The 22,376-nt window shown below is 44.3% G+C and overlaps 2 protein-coding genes, 2 non-coding genes and 2 pseudogenes across 5 annotated transcripts; 4 read left to right on the top strand and 2 right to left on the bottom strand.

Moving 5' to 3' along the window:
* The first annotated feature begins 135 nt into the window (after positions 1-135).
* LOC118376943 (40S ribosomal protein S2) lies at positions 136-2,325 on the top strand. The gene is made up of 5 exons (XM_052517772.1): positions 136-312; positions 774-863; positions 986-1,427; positions 1,707-1,798; positions 2,204-2,325. Exons 1-5 carry the CDS (start codon positions 169-171, stop codon positions 2,309-2,311), a joined length of 876 nt encoding a protein of 291 aa, XP_052373732.1. The 5' UTR covers positions 136-168; the 3' UTR covers positions 2,312-2,325.
* On the top strand, positions 486-622 carry LOC118376944 (small nucleolar RNA SNORA9). The gene has a single exon (XR_004824127.1). It is a non-coding gene; the product is annotated as a small nucleolar RNA SNORA9 (small nucleolar RNA).
* Positions 2,326-4,787: 2,462 nt separating the features above from the next.
* On the bottom strand, positions 4,788-9,961 carry LOC118376940 (NADH dehydrogenase [ubiquinone] 1 beta subcomplex subunit 10). Its single transcript, XM_052517774.1, has 4 exons — positions 9,732-9,961; positions 9,038-9,176; positions 7,657-7,796; positions 4,788-4,954 (listed from the first exon to the last, which is right to left on the bottom strand). Exons 1-4 carry the CDS (start codon positions 9,877-9,879, stop codon positions 4,869-4,871), a joined length of 513 nt encoding a protein of 170 aa, XP_052373734.1. The 5' UTR covers positions 9,880-9,961; the 3' UTR covers positions 4,788-4,868.
* Positions 9,962-14,075: 4,114 nt separating this feature from the next.
* Positions 14,076-20,971, top strand: LOC127906148 (60S ribosomal protein L3-like; annotated as a pseudogene). Its single transcript, XR_008135731.1, has 9 exons — positions 14,076-14,340; positions 14,710-14,877; positions 15,052-15,187; positions 16,461-16,647; positions 17,142-17,236; positions 18,349-18,521; positions 19,239-19,334; positions 19,542-19,661; positions 20,823-20,971. The product of XR_008135731.1 is annotated as a 60S ribosomal protein L3-like (transcript).
* On the top strand, positions 20,325-20,450 carry LOC127929681 (small nucleolar RNA SNORA71). Its single transcript, XR_008135777.1, has one exon. It is a non-coding gene; the product is annotated as a small nucleolar RNA SNORA71 (small nucleolar RNA).
* A 415-nt stretch (positions 20,972-21,386) lies between the features above and the next one.
* The window catches only part of LOC118382705 (testis-expressed protein 2-like), a 13,336-nt pseudogene continuing 12,346 nt past the window's right edge, over positions 21,387-22,376 (bottom strand).

Raw genomic sequence — 22,376 nt, 5'->3', positions numbered from 1 at the left:
TAACGATGCGACGCCGTTCATTACGTTAATGTTTATCCTATAATATTTCATTCGCTAGCCAGTGCGCTAAGCAATTCCACGAGCCATGATGTTGATTGGGCCTTGGTGACGTGAATTTAGGTAGCTCATCGTTACTTATTCTGACGTTTAATCCTTATTCAACAGCAAATGGCGGACAACGCCGGTGGAGAACGTGGAGGTTTCCGTGGAGGTTTTGGCAGTGGCGACCGGGGTCGCGGTCGTGGACGCGGTAGAGGCCGTGGTCGCGGTCGTGGACGCGGTGCCAGGGGCGGCAAGTCCGAGGACAAGGAAGTGAGTTGACATCCTTGAGCCCTTGTTTTTCTTTCTGGTCACAATGAAGGCGATTACGAATGGAGACTAAACTGGCCTGAGTGACGTTGCATGTGCAATATGTTGGGTTTTATATTAATTAATAATTCAAGTGATGCTTAGTCAGCAACTTTGAAACCCTACATATGTTGATTCTGCAGACCTTTGTCAGCAAGGCTTGGCCTGGGGTGGCTTAGTTCTTTCCTGTAGTGTCTGCTAGAGAGAACTGAGATGGTTTGAGGCCCTGCTGTGCCTCTTCCATGGCAAGGTTATAGGTATATCTCAGACAACTAATGGTCCTGTGGCTCAGTAGTTGAGAGCATGGCGTTTGCAGGGTTGGGTTTGATTCCCAAAAAACACTTCTCATGTGCCACGTGTCGCTTTGTTTACTGTCTACTAAATGTTTAAATATATTTTAATTCATATGACTGTTTCTCTTTCAGTGGGTGCCAGTGACCAAGCTGGGCCGCCTTGTTAAGGACATGAAGATCAAGTCTCTGGAGGAGATCTATCTCTACTCCCTGCCCATAAAGGTAAATGAAAACTTAATGGTATCCATAGCTGTACATGGTACTAAACTAAAAGCACTATGAGCAGTGTGTTTATAATAGTTTTGTTTCCATCCTGCCTCTTCTGAAAGTGTTTTATGTTATAGGAGTCTGAGATCATTGACTTCTTCCTGGGGTCCTCGTTGAAAGATGAGGTGCTGAAGATTATGCCTGTCCAGAAGCAGACCAGGGCTGGCCAGCGCACCAGGTTCAAGGCCTTTGTTGCCATTGGTGACTACAACGGCCATGTGGGCCTGGGGGTGAAGTGCTCCAAGGAGGTGGCCACTGCCATTCGAGGAGCAATCATCCTGGCAAAGCTGTCCATCGTGCCTGTGAGGAGGGGATACTGGGGGAACAAAATCGGCAAGCCCCACACCGTGCCATGCAAGGTGACTGGTCGTTGTGGCTCCGTCCTGGTGCGTCTGATCCCTGCGCCCCGTGGTACTGGTATTGTGTCGGCCCCTGTGCCCAAGAAGCTGCTCACAATGGCTGGTATCGACGACTGCTACACCTCGGCCAGGGGCTGCACTGCCACTCTAGGCAACTTCGGTAAGAAGCCTACACTGTGTTTGACTCATTTTCAATGGTGTTTTAATGGGGAATATCAGTGCAGCCGCATCCCCTCCTAGCTCTGCTCAGCTTCACCCATAAGTGGTATAGTTGTCGTTAATCAGGAGGTAAACTAACGAGTACGGTAATGCACGGCAGAAAGACTTCCTAATAGTCTCTTCTGTTCCCCCTTTCTGTGCTCAACATCCAGCCCCAGTCACTACAGTAGCATAGTTGGGTACATAAACGTGAATTGATACTAAGTGTTTGTCTTTACAGCCAAGGCTACCTTTGATGCCATCTCCAAGACCTATAGCTACCTGACCCCTGATCTGTGGAAGGAGACAGTCTTCACCAAGTCTCCTTACCAGGTCAGTTCTAAAGCCTTGATGCCCTCATCATTCATGATATCGAGTTTATGAAGGCCTTTTCAGTGTTTCATTGTAAGGATGAGAACAAAGTAAATGTTGCCTTTGTATTGCCCGTTCATCGTCTCAAAAGTGAATGGGTTACTGAAGGAGGCATACAGTAATTATTGTGGTTGTCTTTGAGGGGTGCGCACCGAATCCTTTCAATTCGATTAACTGCAACACAACTGTAGCGAGACATGATAGATCGAATTTACAAATGGGCAGTCTTAAATCTGTGTTTCTGTGGTATGTGATATATTAAACACTAACAAACCTGGTTCTTATTCACAAATCAAAACTTGGTTAAGTATGTTATTGACACTAAGGAACTTGGATGTGTGAAAGTGTCAATTTTGTGTCCTGCAGGAGTTCACTGATCACCTGGCCAAGACCCACACCAGGGTGTCTGTGCAGAGGACGGCCGCAGCTGTCCCGGCATCCTCCCTAAACACTTTTGTACAGTGGGTTAAATAAAGGGTTTAACACCATTACTGTCTCCTAAAACTGATGTTCTGTAATGTGGCTATAATATGAATGTGAGATGTAAGATGCTGATGGCTAGCTAGATCATGTGACCGCAATAAGATCACACTCTATTTTGGGCATTTTGACACCATGGTTAATTATTACTTCAGGTAATGAGGACTTAAAGGGTTTAGTCCCCTCCAAATCTGGATTTAACCAGCACTGCTCTTAACCCCCAGTCTTTCCTAAAAATCAGATTGCTTTAGACCTTGGAGACAAGGTGGGTGCAATTAATTAACCTCATAGGTTAAGATTTGGATTCCTCTGGCTTAGTTGCCGGCTGTTACGGAAATTACCGGTAATTTGTTAGTCTGAATATTTAAAATGATTCACTTGCCTACCCACAATACCCCAGGGCAAAATGGTATTGCTAGATGTCTTTGCAAATAAAAAGCTCTGGTAGGTCTTGCATCAAGTATGCAAAAATATACTTAACAAGTTGCATGGACTTGAGTGCAGTAAGTGTTTATTGCTGTATCCCACATGTTTTGTAAGTTAAAGAAGTGAATTTAAACAAAGACCAGGGGGATTTTCCGATGCCTCGCAAGGGGCACCTGTTAGGTGGCTCAAAATAAAAAGCGGACATTGAATATCCCTTGCTGCATGATTAAGTTACTAATTACACTTTGGCTACTTCAATGCACGCAGTCACTGCAAAATAGTCGTCCTGCCTTAGTTGCTGGAGAGGAAGGAACTGCAATTTCACCTTTAGGCCAATGGTGACGTTAATGGTTACGAGCTGGATGTGTCGGAAGTTGCTCCATAATACCAACTTTTCTTTTTTTTACCCCTTTCTCTTCCCAATTTTGTGGTATCCAATTGTTAGTAGCTACTATATTGTCATCGCTACAACTCCTGTACGGGCTCGGGAGAGATGAAGGTTAAGTCATGCGTCCTCCGATACACAGCAAGCCACACTGCTTCTTAACACAGCGCCACCCAACCCGGAAGCCAGCCGCACCAATGTGTCGGAGGAAACACTGCACCTGGCAACCTTGGTTAGCGCCCCTGGCCCGCCACAGGAGTCGCTGGTGCGTGATGACGAGGATTTCCCTACCGGCCAAACCCTCCCTAACCCGGACGACGCTAGGCCAATTGTGAGTCGCCCCATGGACCTCCCGGTCGCGGCCGGTTACGACAGCCTGGGTACGAACAGTCTCTGGTGGTACAGCACCCGTAACCACTGACACCCGGGAGGCCTAGTTGAGTTTTAGGATTTAAAAAATCCTCAAACTTGTCTGCTTTTCGGCAGGACAATCACCTAAAACGAGGCCAAATGAGTTTACCGAGACCAATGTTCCTGGGTGGCCTAGTTGAGTAATATCTCTGGCAAGACTTGACAATGGCTGTCTAGCATTGGTCAAACTTGACAGGGCTTGAATAATTTCAGAATGTGCAAATATTGTGCAAAGCACTTACCCAGAAAGACTCACTGAAGTGTATTTGTGTACTATAAACTGGTTCATTCTGTGAATACTGACAGCTGTGGTAAATCGTAGCGTATACCATGGTTGGTAACCAGTTTAAGAGTAAGACACCTTGGGGGGGTTTGGTATATATCCAATATACCACGGCTAAGGGCTGTATCCAGGCACTGCGTTGTGTCGTGATAAATAAGTATTAACACATGGCTAAATGCTGTAAGAGGTTTTTAAAACATGTTTTCATTATGGGGCACTACGTGTAAATGGTTGAGAAATACATTTAATCCAGTTTAAATTCAGGCTGTAACCATGTGGAAGTGAGTGAATACTTTCTGAAGGCCCTATGATGTGGCAACAGCATCAATGCTCCTGCATATCTCATTACAAGCTTTGGTTTAAGGTTGAGCATCAGCACATATCCCTTTAGCACATTGATCGGTGTCACCTCATTAATTAGCATGTTACACCTGTGTTAGTTGCCATTACATTAGTGGGAAGGTGTTACACTTGTGCTGGCTCAGGTGCTATTTAAGAGTGACTGGCCCAGTGGTCTTGATAATGGAAAAATAATCTGTTATTTTGATGTAATTGAAAACATTTTTAGAATCATACAATGAACATCTGAGATGTGCTATCATGTACATTTAATCATGGCTGCTTATTTCACAACGTTGGACTTGAATTGACCAAGATGAATCCCAAATGAGTCAGATTTCTTGTATTCTGTGTCCCCTTGAAATGAGAATATTCAAGGCTTTTCCACTCAGACCCCAATGTGTTTTGATCAAGTGAGAAGCAGGGACGCGCAATTAAATACTTTGAGATTCAGTACTACTTGTGGTAGTGTACTTGCAGCCTAGTGGGACTAGACCACAACAGTTCCTATTCAAGAATGGTTTGAGTTCTGGAGATGGCTAAATACTGCTGGAGTCAAGGGTAAATGCAGCTCATTCAAAAAGTTGTCTGTTACTACAACTAAACAATACAATGAGGACAATTAGTTTTTTGCAATAAACATATTTACTCTACATTTACATACATAGGAGAGAGACTTGGAACAGAGTGATTAGGGGTTATATTGTTTAAGCTTTTGCCTCGGCCGCCATCATCCTGTCTTTCTGCTTCATCAGACATTTCCTTGAGCTGGCGTAGGCTCCCAGATCCCCATCTACAACAGAGGAAGGACAACAGTTTGACAATGCAATGGAACAGTAGCCTCACAGCCTTAACATTTCTGCATTCCACTGCAGGAAATTCGTCCCTGGAGGTGTCATGAAATGATTTATATTGAAAAACATTCGGGCAGCAGCACTTAAGTTTTGAAATGTTTACTACTGAACACAACTGACACCTGAAGTTATGTTTCACTATATTGGATCACTCCACGGCGGAGGGATACAACCGAGGTGAGGATTTACAGATTTTCTCCCGTGTACACCTGTGTCATGGCTGGGGTCCGCCCTATATAGACCCCATGACCGCGACACTTTATTGCTGAGGTTGCGCTGTCACTCCTTTCTCTCAGGTGGGGTGGAGATGCTAAGGATGTGCCGCTGGGAGCTGGTCAGCACAGATGCCTCCCAATTCGGGTGGGGGGGTGTGACTAAGGGCAGTTGGCCAGCGGCTGTTGGCTACACCCTTGAGCGGCAGGCCCATCAATACACTAGAGCTGTAATGCTGGCCCTGCAGTCCTTCCTTCCACATCTGTCCTGGTGAGAACGGACAACACCACAGTGGTGGCTTACATCAACCATCAGGGTGGACTGAGGTCGCACTGCCCCTCTCATGGCACGGGAGCTCCTTCTCTGGGCTCCGGGACGCCTAGCGTCTCTACGTGCAGGGCACGTACCTGGCATCCTGAATGTGGCAGAGGATATGCTCTCAAGGGAGGGCCCACCACCTTGGGACTAGAGCCTACATCCCCGGTTGGTGCAGCACCTGTGGGACAAGTTCGGGAGGGTGCAGGTGGACCCGTTTGCCTCCTGGACAATGCGCACAGCCCCTGTGGTACTCCATGTCGGAGCCACCAGGGCCTCTGCTTGGATGCTCTGGCTCACGATTGGCCAGCGCTGGAGCTTTATGCATTTCCCCCCTTTTCCCTTGATCCAGGCTGTGCTGGACAGGACCAGGATGGCAGAGCATCTGCTTCTGGTGGCCCCATACTGGCCCAGGCGACCCTGGTTCAGCCTTCTGTCCCTGTTGTCTGGGACACCTTGGCAACTTCCGAGACCTGCTGTCTCAGGCCGGGGGAACTCTGTGGCATCGGAGGCCGCACCGCCTCAGTCTGTGGGATTGGCCATTGAACAGCACCAATGGTCCATGTTAAGACTACAAGAGGGTGTAATGAACACCATGCAGAACGCTAGGGCGCATGCTATAACCGCGGCATACTAGTTGCGCTGGCGGTTGTTCTGCTCTTGGTGCACTAGTATTGAGGTTGGGCCCAAGTCATGCTGGGTGCACTATGTCCTCCAATACCTACAGTCTCGCTTGGATGAGGGCTTCACAGCTTCTACACTGAGGGTATTTGGCTGCTATATCTGCCTGTCATGTGGGGTGGATGGACAGGTCAGTGGGCGCCAGCCCTTGGTCTCCAGGTTTATGAAGGGGGTTGTCCCCTGCGTCCAGCTAGGACCCACTCAATGGCGAGCTGGGATCTGGATGTGGTCTTGGCAGCTTTGGCAAAGCCGCCTTTGGAAACGTTGGAGTCTGCCTCCATGAAACACCCCTCTATGAAGGTGGCTTTCTTGGTAGCGATTACTTCATGAAGAGGGTGGGTGAGCTCCATGCTCTTTCGGTATGTTCTGAGTGCTACCGGATGGACCCCGGGGAGGAGTATATATCTCCGTCCCAACCCCTCATTCCTCCCGACGGTTCTGTCAGACAGGCATGTGAACATCCCTTTTATCCTGTCTGCTTATGACCCTCCTCTCCGGCATGCTGTGGCTGCCTATGTGGAACAGACACAGTCAGTGAGAACAGACCAGCTCTTTGTCTGCTGTGACGAGAGTCCTGGGGGCTGTGCTATCAAACGGAGGCTCTCTCACTGGATCGAGGAAACGATTACGACAGCATATCGCCTAGCTGGGATCTGTGGTGGCACATTCAACACGAGGTGTTGGTGTGTCCTGGGCTCTACTGCGAGGAGTGCCCTCGCTGATATCTGTGCTGCGGCCAGCTGGGCTTCCTCGTGGACCTTTGCTAGGTACTATCGGGTAAATGTGGCACCTCCCTCTGCGGTTGGTTCAGGGGTCCTGGGCGTCCGGGGGACCCCTCTTCCACAATGACGGCCCCTGCGTCTTGGTCCCACGCTGGGACTTTGCCGCTGGCTGGCCAGGTCCCTCTAGCACTGACTAATCTGGTACACCAAAATATTGGAGTGATCTAATATAGTGAAACACAACGAAGGTTACGTATGTAACCACGGTTATGAGAGCTATATGGATCACTCCAATCTTTTACGGTGCTAGAAGTGCCTCATTATGTAGATAACATGTCACGGCCATGGGGTCTATATATAGGGGCGGACCCTAGCCGTTACACAGGTTTATGGGAGTAAATCTGTAAATTCTCACCTCGGATGTATCCCTCCGCTGCGAAGTGATACCAATATATTGGCGTGATCCATAGCTCACATAACCGTGGTTACATACGTAACCTTTTTTTCCCCCATCAGTATTATTCAGAAATCAAAACATACATCTGCAGACTCAATAACGGGTGCTGTCAGTGGTTGGAGGTTCGAGCAACGCATAGGCCTAGCTGTCATTCTTGCCCCGTAGATGCTTGGAACATGCTATCAACAGTGTTACTGCCATATTTACAACCCTGAATTGTAATTGAGGCATGGCTGGAGTGAGTGGTACTTACAGCGTGACTGGTAGGCCTTGGCCACATCTGCAAACTGCTGCAGCTCCTTGGAACAGTTCTGGTGGTAGCTGGTACCCTCCCTCTGCTGGCAGGCCCTCAGACGCTCCTGGACCACCTTCACAATCTCCTGGTCCACCTTACTGGGCGGGCGGGGAAGGACACACACACACAACAGACAGCTGTTAGGGACAAGGGTAGGGTGGTTGTGAATTCACTCAACAGGACAAGCCGATGAATGGTTAAAAGCAGTGGGTAACACGAAACCCAAACCGGCTGCGAGCGTGCGCCATCGTGCACAAATGTATTTTGTCCCCGCCACAACAAATGCAGGTTAAAATATCAAAACAAACTCTGAACCAATTATATTAATTTGGGGATAGGTCGAAAAGCATTAAACATTTATGGCAATTTAGCTAGTTGGCTTGCACTTGCTAGCTAATTTGTCCTATTTAGCTAGCTTGCTGTTGCTAGCTAATTTGTCCTGGGATATAAACATCGAGTTGTTATTTTGTCAAGGTCCTTTACTCCGCCAATTAATCCACACATAAAACGGTCAACCAAATAGTTTCTAATCATCTCTCCTTCCAGGCTTTTTCTTCTCTTGACTTTATATTGCAATTGGCAACTTTCATAAATTAGGTGCAAGACCTCGTTCATCTTTCAGTCACCCACGTGGGTATAACCAATGATGAGATGGCACGGGGTACCTGCTTCTATAAACCAATGAGGAGATGGGAGAGGCAGGACTTCTGATCTGCGTCAGAACTGAATTTCTATTTTAGCCCTTGGCAAGGCAGACACTCGTTGGCGCAATAATTGAATAACATAGATTTCTAAATCTATTTTGCAACGCACACAACGCGAGTGGTGTAGTCAGCCTGTAACTGTCCTATCATATCTGACCACAGAACATTCATCTCTTGGACAAACTATGTAAGGTCAACTTCCCAGTAACCAATTGATGCGGATTCAGACTTTTCATACAACAGATGTGGAAAGCCTTTCGTGAACTTGCACATGACTTTTCCCCCTCTTACTAGCGGACTTTGCTGATAGGTACTTTGAGGGAAAATGACTTAATATGACTGGTTGTCCCACCTAGCCATTTGAAGATGAATGCACTAACTAAGTCGCTCTGGATAAGATGGTCTACTTTTTTTTTTACAGTATGTCTTGTCATTTAATCCAGTCAATGGGTTTTTCCTCATGATGAGAGTTGGTGTAGAGGGGTGTCAAACTTCTGGAGGACCACAGTGTCTGCTGGTTTCACACTTTCCTTTATTTCAGACTGGAAAACCATGACTGTACTTAATGACCTTCATTGGGAGGAAAGTAAAGCCAGAGGCGCTGTGGCCCTCGAGCTTGAAAGGGGAATACTTACTGATCTCTCCTCCACTGCATCTCAGCCTCATAGTAACAGGTGTAGTCTCCCTCTGTGCACTCGGTCAGCTCTGGGACACGGCGGAACTTCTGGTGGTAGTAGTTGTACTTGTTGCCAGAGTGGATACCCTCCACAAGTTCTGTTGAGAGATGAAACATGGGAACATGTCAAAATGTACTTCTTGTTGATCATGTGGTACAAAGTACTTAAGGAGTCCTATTGCTGACTGATTTCACATGAAAGGATTGGTGAAAGCTATGTGGAACTTCCAGTCCAATGTTAGATCGGTGATATTACTGGAAAGAGGTGAAGGATGCATTTCTAGACCCTGAATTACAGTAATATGATATTTAATGAGTAGTATCTAGCTAGTGTCAAGTGCATTGCGCTGCATGCAACATGATGCACTACACCTGAATAAACTAAAACTGCAACACACATAGCTACCGAGCTAGGTAGAAAGCATAACCGCAACACTTGCTAGTTGACAGCTAACGCTATCTAGTAAGCTAACTGAAACAATTTCTCTGAACTCCACATCTGTCATTTGAAATCCTCTATCATTATAAATGTTTAATGTCATGGTCTGTCTCCATGTATCTCGCTAGATATCAATATTAGCTAGTGTTAGCAACCCCACAGATGGGTTAGTTCAAAATAATTGGCAAAACGTTAGCTTAGCTAGCTAGCTCACCTCTGAATGTGGTGACAGGGAGGTCCACGGAATAATAGAAGAGTTTAGTCAAAATCAGGGCTGGGTTGGGAAGAGTCGTCTGCTTGTCCACGATGGGAGTCTGGCGGGGAGGCTCTGGATACGCATCTTTATCATAGTCCGATGGCATTTTGCTGTCTTTTGTTAAAGAAAAAAAATAAACTTCAATTCGACCTCTTCTACGCTTCTGCGCATGCGTTGGAGGAACAACATGGCGTTGGAGGTCAGAAGTATAAAATGTAATATGGTGAACATAAATACAATTTCAGTAAGATTACCAAAAAACGAACATTCATTTTATTTACCCCCTTTATCTCGAATATTACATTTACATTTCTTTCATTTTTCAAGCAGAGGTCGAAGGTAACAGTTCAGCGCAGAGAAAATGTGTGGTCAGAGAGGAAGAGGCGACCCTGAACCCAAATATGTCCAAAACAAGACCAATACGTTTCTATGGGTTTGTTTTGGACCTAAACTTGGCGCCTGCCTTCCCACCTTTGGGATCTCGTCATTATATACTGATCTCTGGTGTGTTCTAATTCAATGAACTTCCAGTCCACAAGGTGGCATAAAACATCAAATTACGAAAAACGTCCAGAAAGTCATCAGTGTGCGCAAATCTAGTTGAGGGTGGTGAGCTGAAGAGGATGAGTTGTTACAGTAAGTTGTATTAATGAAACTATTAATGATAAACGTTAAGATTATCAAATGGAGGTATTTTCCGCGACAGATCAGGTAGTTAGTTTGCTATCTAAAGTAGTAAAGAGTTCGCCTAAAACAATGGAAATGCCATGAAAACGCTACGCATGTGCCACGTGGGGTGATAATTTCAGCTAGATCCAGAATCTCCTCGTTGCCGCCAATCCAAATGAGCCTATATAAAGACTTTTTGTGTATTTGACACTCATGTTTGGGTAAAAATGGGAGAAATACTTGTATGGATGTCAACCGCAAAGCTTGTTCATGTCATCGTCACAAAAAAAACTATTTCTATATGACTAGCGTTGCTACCAGTTTCTAAGAACTGGGGTTAGCATTTAGCCGAATTATTTTCTAACCCAGAGAAGGAGAACTTTAAATATTATGCAGCGAAAATAGTCAAGTATATCAGACCCGGATTTTAGTTACCACCTTGTGGTCCTGTTGGAACACACAAATTATGACGGATTTGACCAATATCCACTTTGTTGGCTCAGATTTTGAATTGGGGCCAAAGAATGTGTCCTTTGTTCTGTCTCACGTTTTGCGTTCATTAATATTTGTACTGCATGTAGCTAGCGCGTTCCTTAGATATGTTGTATTGTACTCTACGGTGACCGACAGTTCTGTCTCAAAATTGGTAAATAGTTGTCAGGAAAACAATTACATTATGAAGTCATTTAGAGGTTTGAATAGCTATTGTTATTATCCTATATTTTTGCTCTTTTTTTTTTTTTAGCTTAAAAACAATCCCGTGTTTTGCCCTGGGGAAACATGTCATGTTTATTAGCTCGTAAAATTGACTAATAAATACCCTTGAACCTTGTCATGCATTCAATCTTCATAAGAGCCTTTAAGCCTACATATACTAAGTCCTCCTCCCAAACATGTTATGAATTGGTGCAGTAACAGTAGATAAACAGTAGATGTCTCTCTCTCCCCACAGATGTCTGCAGCCAGTTGTCTGGGCACCCCACCCCATGACCCACCATGAGCCAGTGCTGGCAGCCCTGGTCTTGTTTGAAAATGAATACGGCTCCTTAACTGGGCCAGCCACCAAATTAGAGCCCTTGCACAGAGTAACATCTTGAGTATGACTCTGACATCAGCACTTGTTCCTATCTCTTTCTGTCCCTTGCCTGGACAGCACACAGACATGGTCAGTGGTCCTGCTGTCTTTTCTATATTTCTAACCTGAAGGGCACCTTGGGGTCTACTAACTTGGGTCAGGGGCTCTGTTTGTGTGTTTGTTTATGTGTGTATGGTTTGATTGTAAGTTTCTGGTGTGTTTTGTTGGGTATTAAGACAACTTGTTGAACACGTTGCATGCTCTCTGTTCTTTCTCAGTAGGCCATGTGCAAGAGGGTAATGGCGTTGTGCTTTTTACACATGGCCTCAACATCGGTAATATCCTCATTTCTTTGGACTTTGGCTGTTGTTTCTCGGCTACCTCAGAATCATCTGCATTCACAATGACTTTTTAGAGACGTTTTCTTTATTTGAGATAATGAAGGATTTGTTTCGTTTGGACAGAAATTAATCTATTGACCTCAATGCAACCTTTTCCCCAGGTTTTCGTCACTTTCAAATCCGTGTACAGAAATGTACAATGCCTGCATTATTGGTCCATTTGCAAGAATATTTTTATTTTTTTGCTCTCACAGAAATGGACTAGTCTGTTCAGTCAGTTTATGAAGGCATATTTCTAGTGTGGGTATGTTGATCCCTGTAAAATGGATTTTCCACTATTAATCTGCACGTGTTCTGATAGCTACATTTCTCAAGACCGTCTCTTTGCCTGTATTAGTCAGTGTATGGGCTGTTCAGCACACAAGCACTTGTCTTGAGCAGCCGTTACTGAAGCTCCGAGGTTGACAGGGCACACAACATGGCCATTCATTCTCAGAATGCAGCCATTAGGCCTCTTCCTGACACCTGTTCTTGTCACCGAGATAATCTGGACAAGACGTCTGTCATAAACACATAGGATGTGTGGGTTACTGATGGTACGAATGGGGTGGAGGTGATTTTGGGGATTCTTCAGGGCTATTACCCCTGGTTCTTCAACTTGGTCCCCGAGCATTTCATTTTATTCTGTACGTAAATTCCTAGACACTCTTATTTAGTGTAATATTTTACATTTCATATGGTAGGTAATAATTTGTTGTAATCACCCATTTCGTGTAATATGTTACAAATTCGGAAACATGTGAATTTTAAATTGTAAAACATATGATAGGTTACGAATTCTAGCTAGGTGGCTAAAGTTAGATAGGCGAAGGGTTAAGATATTAGGAATTGGGTTATTTCTATTAACATTTTATTTTATTTCACCTTTATTTAACCAGGTAGACCAGTTGAGAACAAGTTCTCATTTACAACTGAGACCTGGCCAAGATAAAGCAAAGCAGTTTGACACTAACAACAACACAGAGTTACACATCGAATAAACAAACCGAGTCAATAATACAGTAGAGAAATCTATATACGATGAGTGCAAATGAGGTAAGATTAGGGAGGTAAGGCAATAAATAGGCCATAGTGGCAAAATAATTACAATTTAGCAATTAAACACTGGAGTGATAGATGTGCAGAAGATGAATGTGCAAGTAGAGATACTGGGGTGCAAAGGAGAAAAAAAAATGTAATATATATATCAATAGGGTTAGCTAACATGTGAAGTAGTTGCAGGGTAGTTAAAAAGTTGCTAATTAGCTGAAATGTAAAAGTTGTTTGTGAGATTTGTTTGATTTGTTATACACCTAACCCGACCAACCACCCTACTTTCCTGTTTGCCCTCTGTCTTTATGTAACCAAATGTATCATATTGGAGTGTCCTGGATTTACATTTAATGTCATGTCTAGTCTGGGACCAGCCTGTGCTTTGTTTTATATGTTATTAGTTTATATTGTACTTGTTTTCACTAATCTTTGTAGGTTATTATATTACTAGTTATAGTTCTGTTTAAAGCCAAGATCTAGTAACCCATGTTTGATACTTCAGAGAAGGGTGATATGAATTCAACTGAAATGTAAAAAGCCATAAAATCAACTTTATCAAGGTAAAGCACAGCAAGGTTTTAGAGCCCAACTTTATCAAGGGTAAAGCACAGCAATAACCCGGGGTTTTAGAGCCCAACTTTATCAAGGGTAAAGCACAGCAATAACCCAGGGTTTTAGAGCCCAACTTTATCAAGGGTAAAGCACAGCAATAACCCAGGGTTTTAGAGCCCAACTTTATCAAGGGTAAAGCACAGCAATAACCTGGGGTTTTAGAGCCCAACTTTATCAAGGGTAAAGCACAGCAATAACCCAGGGTTTTAGAGCCCAACTTTATCAAGGGTAAAGCACAGCAATAACCTGGGGTTTTAGAGCCCAACTTTATCAAGGGTAAAGCACAGCAATAACCCAGGGTTTTAGAGCCCAACTTTATCAAGGGTAAAGCACAGCAATAACCCGGGGTTTTAGAGCCCAACTTTATCAAGGGTAAAGCACAGCAATAACCCAGGGTTTTAGAGCCCAACTTTATCAAGGGTAAAGCACAGCAATAACCCGGGGTTTTAGAGCCCAACTTTATCAAGGGGTTTTTTAGAGCCCAACTTTATCAAGGGTAAATTACAGCAATAACCCAGGGTTTTAGAGCCCTTGAAGCATGATCAGAAGTTAATTGACGTGAACATCTGTTTCGCTCCCTCCCAGTCTCACCGTAAATTCCACGCGCCCCGCCATGGGCACATGGGCTTCCTGCCCTGCAAGCGCAGCAAGAAGCACCGGGGGAAGCCCCGCAGCTGGCCCCAGGACGACCCCAGCCAGCCCGTCCACCTCACCGCCTTCATGGGCTACAAGGCCGGCATGACCCACATCCTGCGTGAGGTGCACCGCACTGGCCTGAGTATGTACAGTCTGCCTTACAGCGTGGGATGATGTCAAATCTGGATAGAACAATGTATATGTGAACCAGGAGTAAGAGCCATGAGAGAATTAGACCTGGTCCCAGATCATTGTCCTGTCTAGACAAGGATCTCTGAAAAGACTCTGTATGATGTTTTAATTTCTGAATAATGGTGATTGAATCAAACCGCTGATGCCAGAGAGAACATGTGGCATTGACCATAGAGCCCAGCTCTGTTTTCAATCCTAGTCTTCCTCTGTTCTGCTCTGACATTGATATGACACTTTGTCGTTCCTCCTTTAGGCGACACACAGGCCATTTGTCTTTATCATTTTTGTGGCAACTGACCCATATCTCCTCTCCCAACAGAGCAAGCCAAACGTGAGTCTGTGGAGACGGTCACTATCATCGAGACTCCGCCTGTGATGGTGGTGGGGGTTGTTGGGTACATCGACACAGTCCGTGGCCTGAGGTCCTTCAAGACCATCTTCGCTGAGCACCTCAGTGACGAGTGCAAGCGCAGATTCTGCAAAGCTGGTGGGGCACATTGAAGTATAGACTGTGACTGACCTCTGTGCAGATGATGTTTGATGTTTTAATTTCTGAATAATAGTGTTGAAATCAAACCGCTGATGCCAGAGAAGGAGGGGGAAGTAACATATGATCAAGAGATTATTTTTCAATCTCTACCCTGTATGTAACCACTTCCAGGTACAAGAGCAAGAAGAAGGCATTCACCAAGTATGCCAAGAAGTGGACAGACGAGAGTGGCAAGAAGCAGCTGGAGAAGGACTTTAATAACATGAAGAAATACTGCTCATCCATCCGGGTCCTCATCCACACTCAGGTACATAGAACCCTCTTATCAATCATGTGATCCAACAGAAATCCTCCACTCTTATTCTCGGTGAGTTTCTATTGGCTTGTGGTGAGTAAGTGACAGCTGATGGTATCCCTGGGGTTCATCTGTCTCCACCCAAAGGACCTCACTTCAGAACGGGCACGGCTGTTTGACTTATAGCCTACCCAGCTCCTACCAGTCACATGGCAACTGAAAGGGGGAACAAACCTTCCCTAATCTCAAGGCCCCCGTTGCGAACAAATGTCTTCTCTCTCTCGCACGCACACATGCAGAGGAGTACTAGAGTATGGAGTTTCAAATTACAGTTTAAAAAAACTCCTGTGAGGAGCAGTACCTCTACTGCACTTGAGGAAAGTTTGTGTTGGCAAATAAACATTGCTCAATATTACTGATTGAATTCAGGGTATTGTGTCTGTTTGTCGACAGAGATATGATTACTGTAAGATGTGGGGATAGAGCAATGTGAATCATGTCTCCAGGAGAGTATTCGCCTGGTTCCAGATCTGTTCTAGCGGTCTTGATAATTCTCATGGTCGGTGTCACATTTGGCAGATGTTTTCTCTTTCTGCAGATGATGTATGATGTTTTAATTTCTGAATAATAGTGAAGGAATCAAACCACTGATGCCAGAGAGAAAAACATGACCATATGAGTCAAGGCCTCACAAATAGACAAGGCTATCGGAGACCTGACTGATGACTCACAGGACTGTAGGGTGAAGGCTCCTCTACACCAGGGTTGTCAAACATACAGCCCGCGGGTGTATAGATGTATAAAAAAATAATGTTGTATATGTCATTTTCGATTTGAGTGTATAGGAAAAAACAAACTTTAAAAGCTTTAAAATGACTAAAATCTCATTTAAACTGTAGAAATAATAGACCTACATTCGTAGTTTCTTGAAATTGTCTAGCTCGTTAATAATCTCCCAAATGAAAGCTAGACAGAGTGAGCATTGGAGGGGTGGATGCATTTTTGCAAATTGGTGGCAAGTAAATATTTTACCAAATTCAGTGCGACCTTCCGGATGTCGTTGTAGACCGACTGCGGCTCCCGGGCAAAATGAGTTTGACCACCCTGCCCTAGGCGCTGATCTTGAGATTTCCCCAATAATGGGTAGGATTGGGGAAAGGGAAGCTAATCCTGGTTCAGAGACTGAATCCTATAATAAATCATATGTAGTCAGTGTGGGAGTGGAGGCACTAAAGTTGTGTGTGAATCTGGCTGGTTTCTCTACATTTTATAATTGTGTCTCTAGATTCGCCTGCTGCCCCTCAAAGCTAAGAAGGCCCATATCATGGAGGTGCAGCTGAACGGCGGCACCATCTCTGAGAAGGTGGACTGGGTCAAGGAGAAGCTGGAGCAGCCCGTCCCTGTGTCCTCAGTCTTCTACCAGGATGAGATGATAGACGTCATCGGGGTCTCCAAAGGTCATGGGATGAAAGGTAAAATGTTTTGAGGTACTTGGTCGTCGAGTAAAAGGGTCACCGTAGAAGATATTCCTAGGTACAGATCTCCCACTCATCCATTTGTTCTGTCTTGCTACCAAACGTGACAATGACCTCTGTGCAGATGATGGATGATGTTTTAATTTCTGAATAATAGTGAAGGAATCAAACCACTGATGCCAGAGAGATTTTTGTTGAGAATGACCATATGAGTTGTCACTCAGCCTGGGGATGAGTGGGAGAAATCTATATGGACATTAATGACATGGCAGTACCATTGTTTATAATATCTCCAAAGTTGAGACATGTCTCTATATCTAACAAAATGGCTCAAAGACCCAGAGTTTTTCTACTTGCTAATATAATCTAATTAGTAAAAGATGCATGTCAATGTCTGCTGACTGAAGGTATATTACTATTCAGCTATTATATTCTATTGGCTGGTCCTGTGGCTTAACCCATTTCCTACTGGTTTTCCTATTGGTTGTCAGGTGTGACCAGTCGTTGGGGAGTAAAGAAACTGCCCAGGAAGACTCACAAGGGCCTCCGTAAGGTGGCCTGTATCGGCTAGCCTGGCACCCTTCCCGTGATGGGCTGTGAAATTCACCATTAGATGAGATGGGCATGTGAAATTCATTAGATGAGATGGGCATGTGAAATTCATTAGATGAGATGGGCCACTAGTGAGATGGGCATGTGAAATTCGGCATGTGAAATTCAGATGAGATGGCTACCACCACACGCACAGAGCTCAAATTCATTAGATGAGGTCATTAGATGAGATGGGCGTGAAATTCATTAGATGAGATGGGCACACAGGGCTCTAGATGAGATGGGCATGTGAAATTCATTAGATGAGATGGGCATGTGAAATTCATTAGATGAGATGGGCATGTGAAATTCATTAGAAGATGGGCATGTGAAATTCATTAGATGAGATGGGCATGTGAAATTCATTAGATGAGATGGGCATGTGAAATTCATTAGATGAGATGGGCATGTGAAATTCATTAGATGAGATGGGCATGTTCACTAGTTGAGATGGGCATGTGATTCACTAGTTGAGATGGGCATGTGAAATTCACTAGTTGAGATGGGCATGTGAAATTCACTAGTTGAGATGGGCATGTGAAATTCACTAGTTGAGATGGGCATGTGAAATTCACTAGTTGAGATGGGCATGTGAAATTCACTAGTTGAGATGGGCATGTGAAATTCACTAGTTGAGATGGGCATGTGAAATTCACTAGTTGAGATGGGCATGTGAAATTCACTAGTTGAGATGGGCATGTGAAATTCACTAGTTGAGATGGGCATGTGAAATTCACTAGTTGAGATGGGCATGTGAAATTCACTAGTTGAGATGGGCATGTGAAATTCATTAGATGAGATGGGCATGTGAAAAAGTTGAGATGGGCATGTGAAATTCACTGTTGAGATGGGCATGTGAAATTCATTAGGAGATGGGCATGTGAAATTCACTAGATTGGGCATGTAAATTCATAGTTGAGATGGGCTTGAAATTCACTAGTTGAGATGGGCATGTGAAATACTTTGTTCATTATGAGATGGGCGATTCTGTGAGATGGATGTTTGAGTTGCGTATTCACTAGTTGAGATGGGCTGGAAATTCACTAGTTGAGATGGGCATTCTGTTGAGATGGGCTAAAATTCACTAGTTGAGATGGGCATTCATAGATGAGATGGGCTGTACTGCTGAGACTGTGGTTCACCACCATGCTGTTTCGGTGTTTTACTCTGGTCTACAGATCTACCGTATTGGCAAAGGGATCCATGTCCAGGATGGCAAAGTGATCAAGAACAACGCTTCCACTAACTACGACACCACCCAGAAGACTATCACGCCCATGGTAATATAATGTTATTGACATGGTACTGAGCCTGGAAATTGTGTGCTATAACATGGTAACCATTCTAATTCTTACTGTTGGTTCAAACTTCTTTGGGATCGTGTCCCATCCACAGGACTGTTGAGCTATCGTAGGCTAATGTGATTAGCGTGAGGTTGTAAGTAACAACATTTCCCAGGACTTAGACATCTTATATGGACAGAAAGCTTAACAAGAATTTAAGCTAACTGCACTGTCCAATTTACAGTAGCTATTACAGTGAAATAATACCATGCTGTTTGAGGAGAGTGCACAGTTTTGAACTTAAAGTTATTAATAAACAAATTAGGCACATTTGGGCAGTCTTGATACAACATTTTGAACATTAATGCAATGGTTCGTTGGATCAGCCTAAAACGTTAAATACACTGCTGCCACCTAGTGGCCAAAATTGAAATTCCACCTCACTCAGCTGGAATAAAACACTATGTCCTTCCTCTTGCATTTCAAAGATGTATTTTTGAGATGGGCATTTTTTTGTATTATCTTTTACCAGATCTATTGTTATATTCTCCTACATTCCTTTCACATTTCCAATAGAGTATGTATTGAGATGGGCAGGTTGTGGCCATTAATGTGGTGGGCATGTTTAAATTACTAGTTGAGATTTGGAAATTCACTAGTATATTTAATCATATAAATTCATCCATCCTCTCCTCTCCTGTTGTCTGTCTGTAGGGAGGGTTCCCCCACTATGGTGACGTGAAAAATGACTTCTTGATGCTGAAGGGCTGTGTGATCGGCTGTAAGAAACGTGTCCTCACCCTGAGAAAGGTACAGTGCCCGTGTGTTAGTGACAACTACCTCTGTGCAGATGATGTATGATGTTTTAATTTCTGAATAATAGTGAAGGAATCAAACCACTGATGCCAGAGAGGAAAACATGACCATAGGAGTTGGGATGCAAAAGCATGAGATATATTTGACCTTGTGTTGAACTCTAACCACTTGTGTGTGTGGTCATGTGCTTCTCTCTCACAGTCCATGCTAGTGCACACATCACGCAAGTCCAAGGAGACCATCGACCTCAAGTTCATCGACACCACATCCAAGTTTGGCTACGGTCACTTCCAGACCCCCCAGGAGAAGAGGGCCTTCATGGTGGGTACCGGCTGGGTTTGGGCCTGGGTGGAAGGGCCCGCTGACTGTGAATGGATGTGGGAGTGAGCTGAATCATTGTAGAGGGGAGTGCCCGGACTGTTAGTGACAACTTGTGATGTATGATGTTTTAATTTCTGAATAATAGTGAAGGAATCAAACCACTGATGCGGACAAAACATGGGAGTGGATGCAAAAGCATGAGACTGACGGACAATGTTAGTGATGGAGGAGTGGGAGGAGGGGACCATGACTGACTTCCAGACCCCCAGAGAAGAGGGCCTTCATGGTGGGTACCGGCTGGAGTTTGATGGCCTGGACAATGTTAGTGATGGAGGAGTGGGACTGACGGACAATGTTAGTGATGGAGGAGTGGGACTGACGGACAATGTTAGTGATGGAGGAGTGGGACTGACGGACAATGTTAGTGATGGAGGAGTGGGACTGACGGACAATGTTAGTGATGGAGGAGTGGGACTGACGGACAATGTTAGTGATGGAGGAGTGGGACTGACGGACAATGTTAGTGATGGAGGGAGGGGTGACGGACAATGGTGATGGAGGGAGGGTGTGGGGTGTGGGTAAGTAAAGGGGAAGGCTGTAGGTTTATGTAGGGACAGCGTAGGTTGGGGTGAAGGCACTGAAGCGTTTGTGTGAAGGCGGACACCCTGTATCGAAAGTGGCTACGGCATGACTGTTGTCCTAGTCATTGATAGTACAGGAATAGTGATGAAAGATTTTCCCGTGTTTGTTGGAGTACCTGTTCCTGTCAAACCCTGTATCTTTCCAACATCTTCAACAATCAATACTTTTAACGTGTTAAAAAAAAAAGATGTTTTATTTTGCTTGACCCCCTGGTGTGATCTAATGCTATGACAATTGTGAAATTGGATGTGTATTAGCTGGATTCTGAATAGTGCTCAGAAAAATTGAGATGTGGAATTAAAGGGATGAGGACTGGAGCATGTTGGGGAACGAGGTGGAGTGGTGCTCTCCCTAACGCGTTCCAAATGGCACCCATAGTGCTCTGGTAAAACGTAGTGCACTATATAGGTGCCATTTGGGACATTACCCTCGTTCTCAGCTGACATGACCCATGTCTGAGTGAACCTGTTGCTTTAATACTGGACTTCTGTTGACCCTGCTGTGACTTTTGACCTCCAGGGCCCACTGAAGAAGGACGTGCTGAATAAACTGCCCGCAAAACCATTGCCAGAGGAGGTTTAGAAGTGATGGTGGTCCACTGTTCTAACTAGCTCAACAGAGAAACAAGTTCTTATAGTAACAGTCTTCTAATAAAACAGTCTTGTCTATCCAGGTGGTATTTGGCTATTCTTTTCAAATAAGCTTCAGCTTAGTTTAGACTGCCTATGTCCCAAATGGCAGCCTATTCCCCATATAGTCTACTACTTTTGTTCAGGGCCCAAATGACACCCTATTTCCTGTATAAATATAGAATGGGCTGCCATTTGAGGGACCAATTTGGATAAGTGACTTATGGTGGCACGGTGATGTATTGGTAAATAACATTGTTGTGTAAACTGGTCGTGGGGAAGAAGTAACTCTCCTATACTTTCAATGTATCACCTCTTCTCCCCCACACAAACAAAACAAATGATGGATAAACAAGAGCACTTGTGGCTCACTGTTAAAAACGGAAGTCAAATTTCGGTTGGACCTTGTATGCAATTGACCAATAAAGACACACTAGATATCTTAATAATGTATTTGTACTGTATTTTTATGAAGTTTTATTTTTCCCACAATATCTTGATAGCCTGTCCATTTCTACATGCTTTATTGTCGGTTAGTTGATGAATGAAGAGGGGGTACGCTGTCCAGAAAGCCATTTGATGATGACTGTTTTAAAGAACCAATAGTCTCCTAGGAATCTACTCTGGGCTACAATCACTGTTAAAATAGGAATTGTTCAGGGAGTCCATTTTGTCAGGCCAGTAACACACCAATGTTCTGGACAGCCCACTGGACAACATGAGTACACCGTTCACCTTCAACAGTTGAGGACAAACTGATTCAGTATATCACAGCATAGTCATCGTACAGTGACAGTTCATACCAGTAATGACCATATTCACTTTCCTTCAAGTGAACATATCTACCTATTGCTGTTTTATTCAAAATGGCACCCTATTCCCTATGTAGTGCACTACCATATCAGGGTCCTGGTCAAAAGCAGTGCACCATATAGCACAGGGGGTTGGTGGCACCTTAATTGCGTAGAATGGGCTTGTGTTAACGACGAGTGGAATTGGTGGAATGTTACCGAACATGGTTGCAACCTCCTATGATATATATATATATATATATATATATATGGTGCCAACTGGGACACTGTCTTCATTACACAGCTTAGTGTATTTTGTTCTGGAGGCAGCTATGCAGAGTGGTCACTTACTGGCACTGCCACAAAGTCCAAATCTGATTTGAAAATTTAACTTTAGGGTTAAGGATAAGTGAAGACCAAAAAGCCTATTTTTGTGTATGAATTTTTACAATACAGCCAATTTAGAATTTTTGCTGTTCCATCTAGTGGAAATTGTTCAGTTCTGCCTCACGGAGAAGACTCATCCCTATAAACATCAGCCTGGTTCATTACAGGACTATCGCAGGTCACTTCTCTATTGCAAAGTGCTGTCTAAGTTCAGTCAGTAGGGCTGGGTGCTATACCAGGCTCTGCGATTATACCAGTCCCTCTTG

The sequence above is a fragment of the Oncorhynchus keta genome, unplaced genomic scaffold, assembly GCF_023373465.1.
Source record: "Oncorhynchus keta strain PuntledgeMale-10-30-2019 unplaced genomic scaffold, Oket_V2 Un_scaffold_9739_pilon_pilon, whole genome shotgun sequence".
NCBI lineage: Eukaryota > Metazoa > Chordata > Actinopteri > Salmoniformes > Salmonidae > Oncorhynchus > Oncorhynchus keta.
Note: the sequence above shows the minus strand (reverse complement) of the source record. Positions and strands in the feature narration are given on the sequence as shown.

Bases quoted from the DNA above. Each gene is read 5' to 3' on its own strand.
- LOC118376943 (XM_052517772.1), top strand. From the start codon at position 169: ATGGCGGACAACGCCGGTGGAGAACGTGGAGGTTTCCGTGGAGGTTTT. The intron at 864-985 runs GTAAATGAAAAC...TTTATGTTATAG, and splicing joins TCTACTCCCTGCCCATAAAG to GAGTCTGAGATCATTGACTT. The intron at 1,428-1,706 runs GTAAGAAGCCTA...TTGTCTTTACAG, and splicing joins TGCCACTCTAGGCAACTTCG to CCAAGGCTACCTTTGATGCC.
- LOC118376940 (XM_052517774.1), bottom strand. From the start codon at position 9,879: ATGCCATCGGACTATGATAAAGATGCGTATCCAGAGCCTCCCCGCCAG. The intron at 7,797-9,037 runs GTAAGTATTCCC...CCGCCCGCCCAG, and splicing joins ATGCAGTGGAGGAGAGATCA to TAAGGTGGACCAGGAGATTG. The intron at 4,955-7,656 runs GTAAGTACCACT...CCTCTGTTGTAG, and splicing joins CAAGGCCTACCAGTCACGCT to ATGGGGATCTGGGAGCCTAC.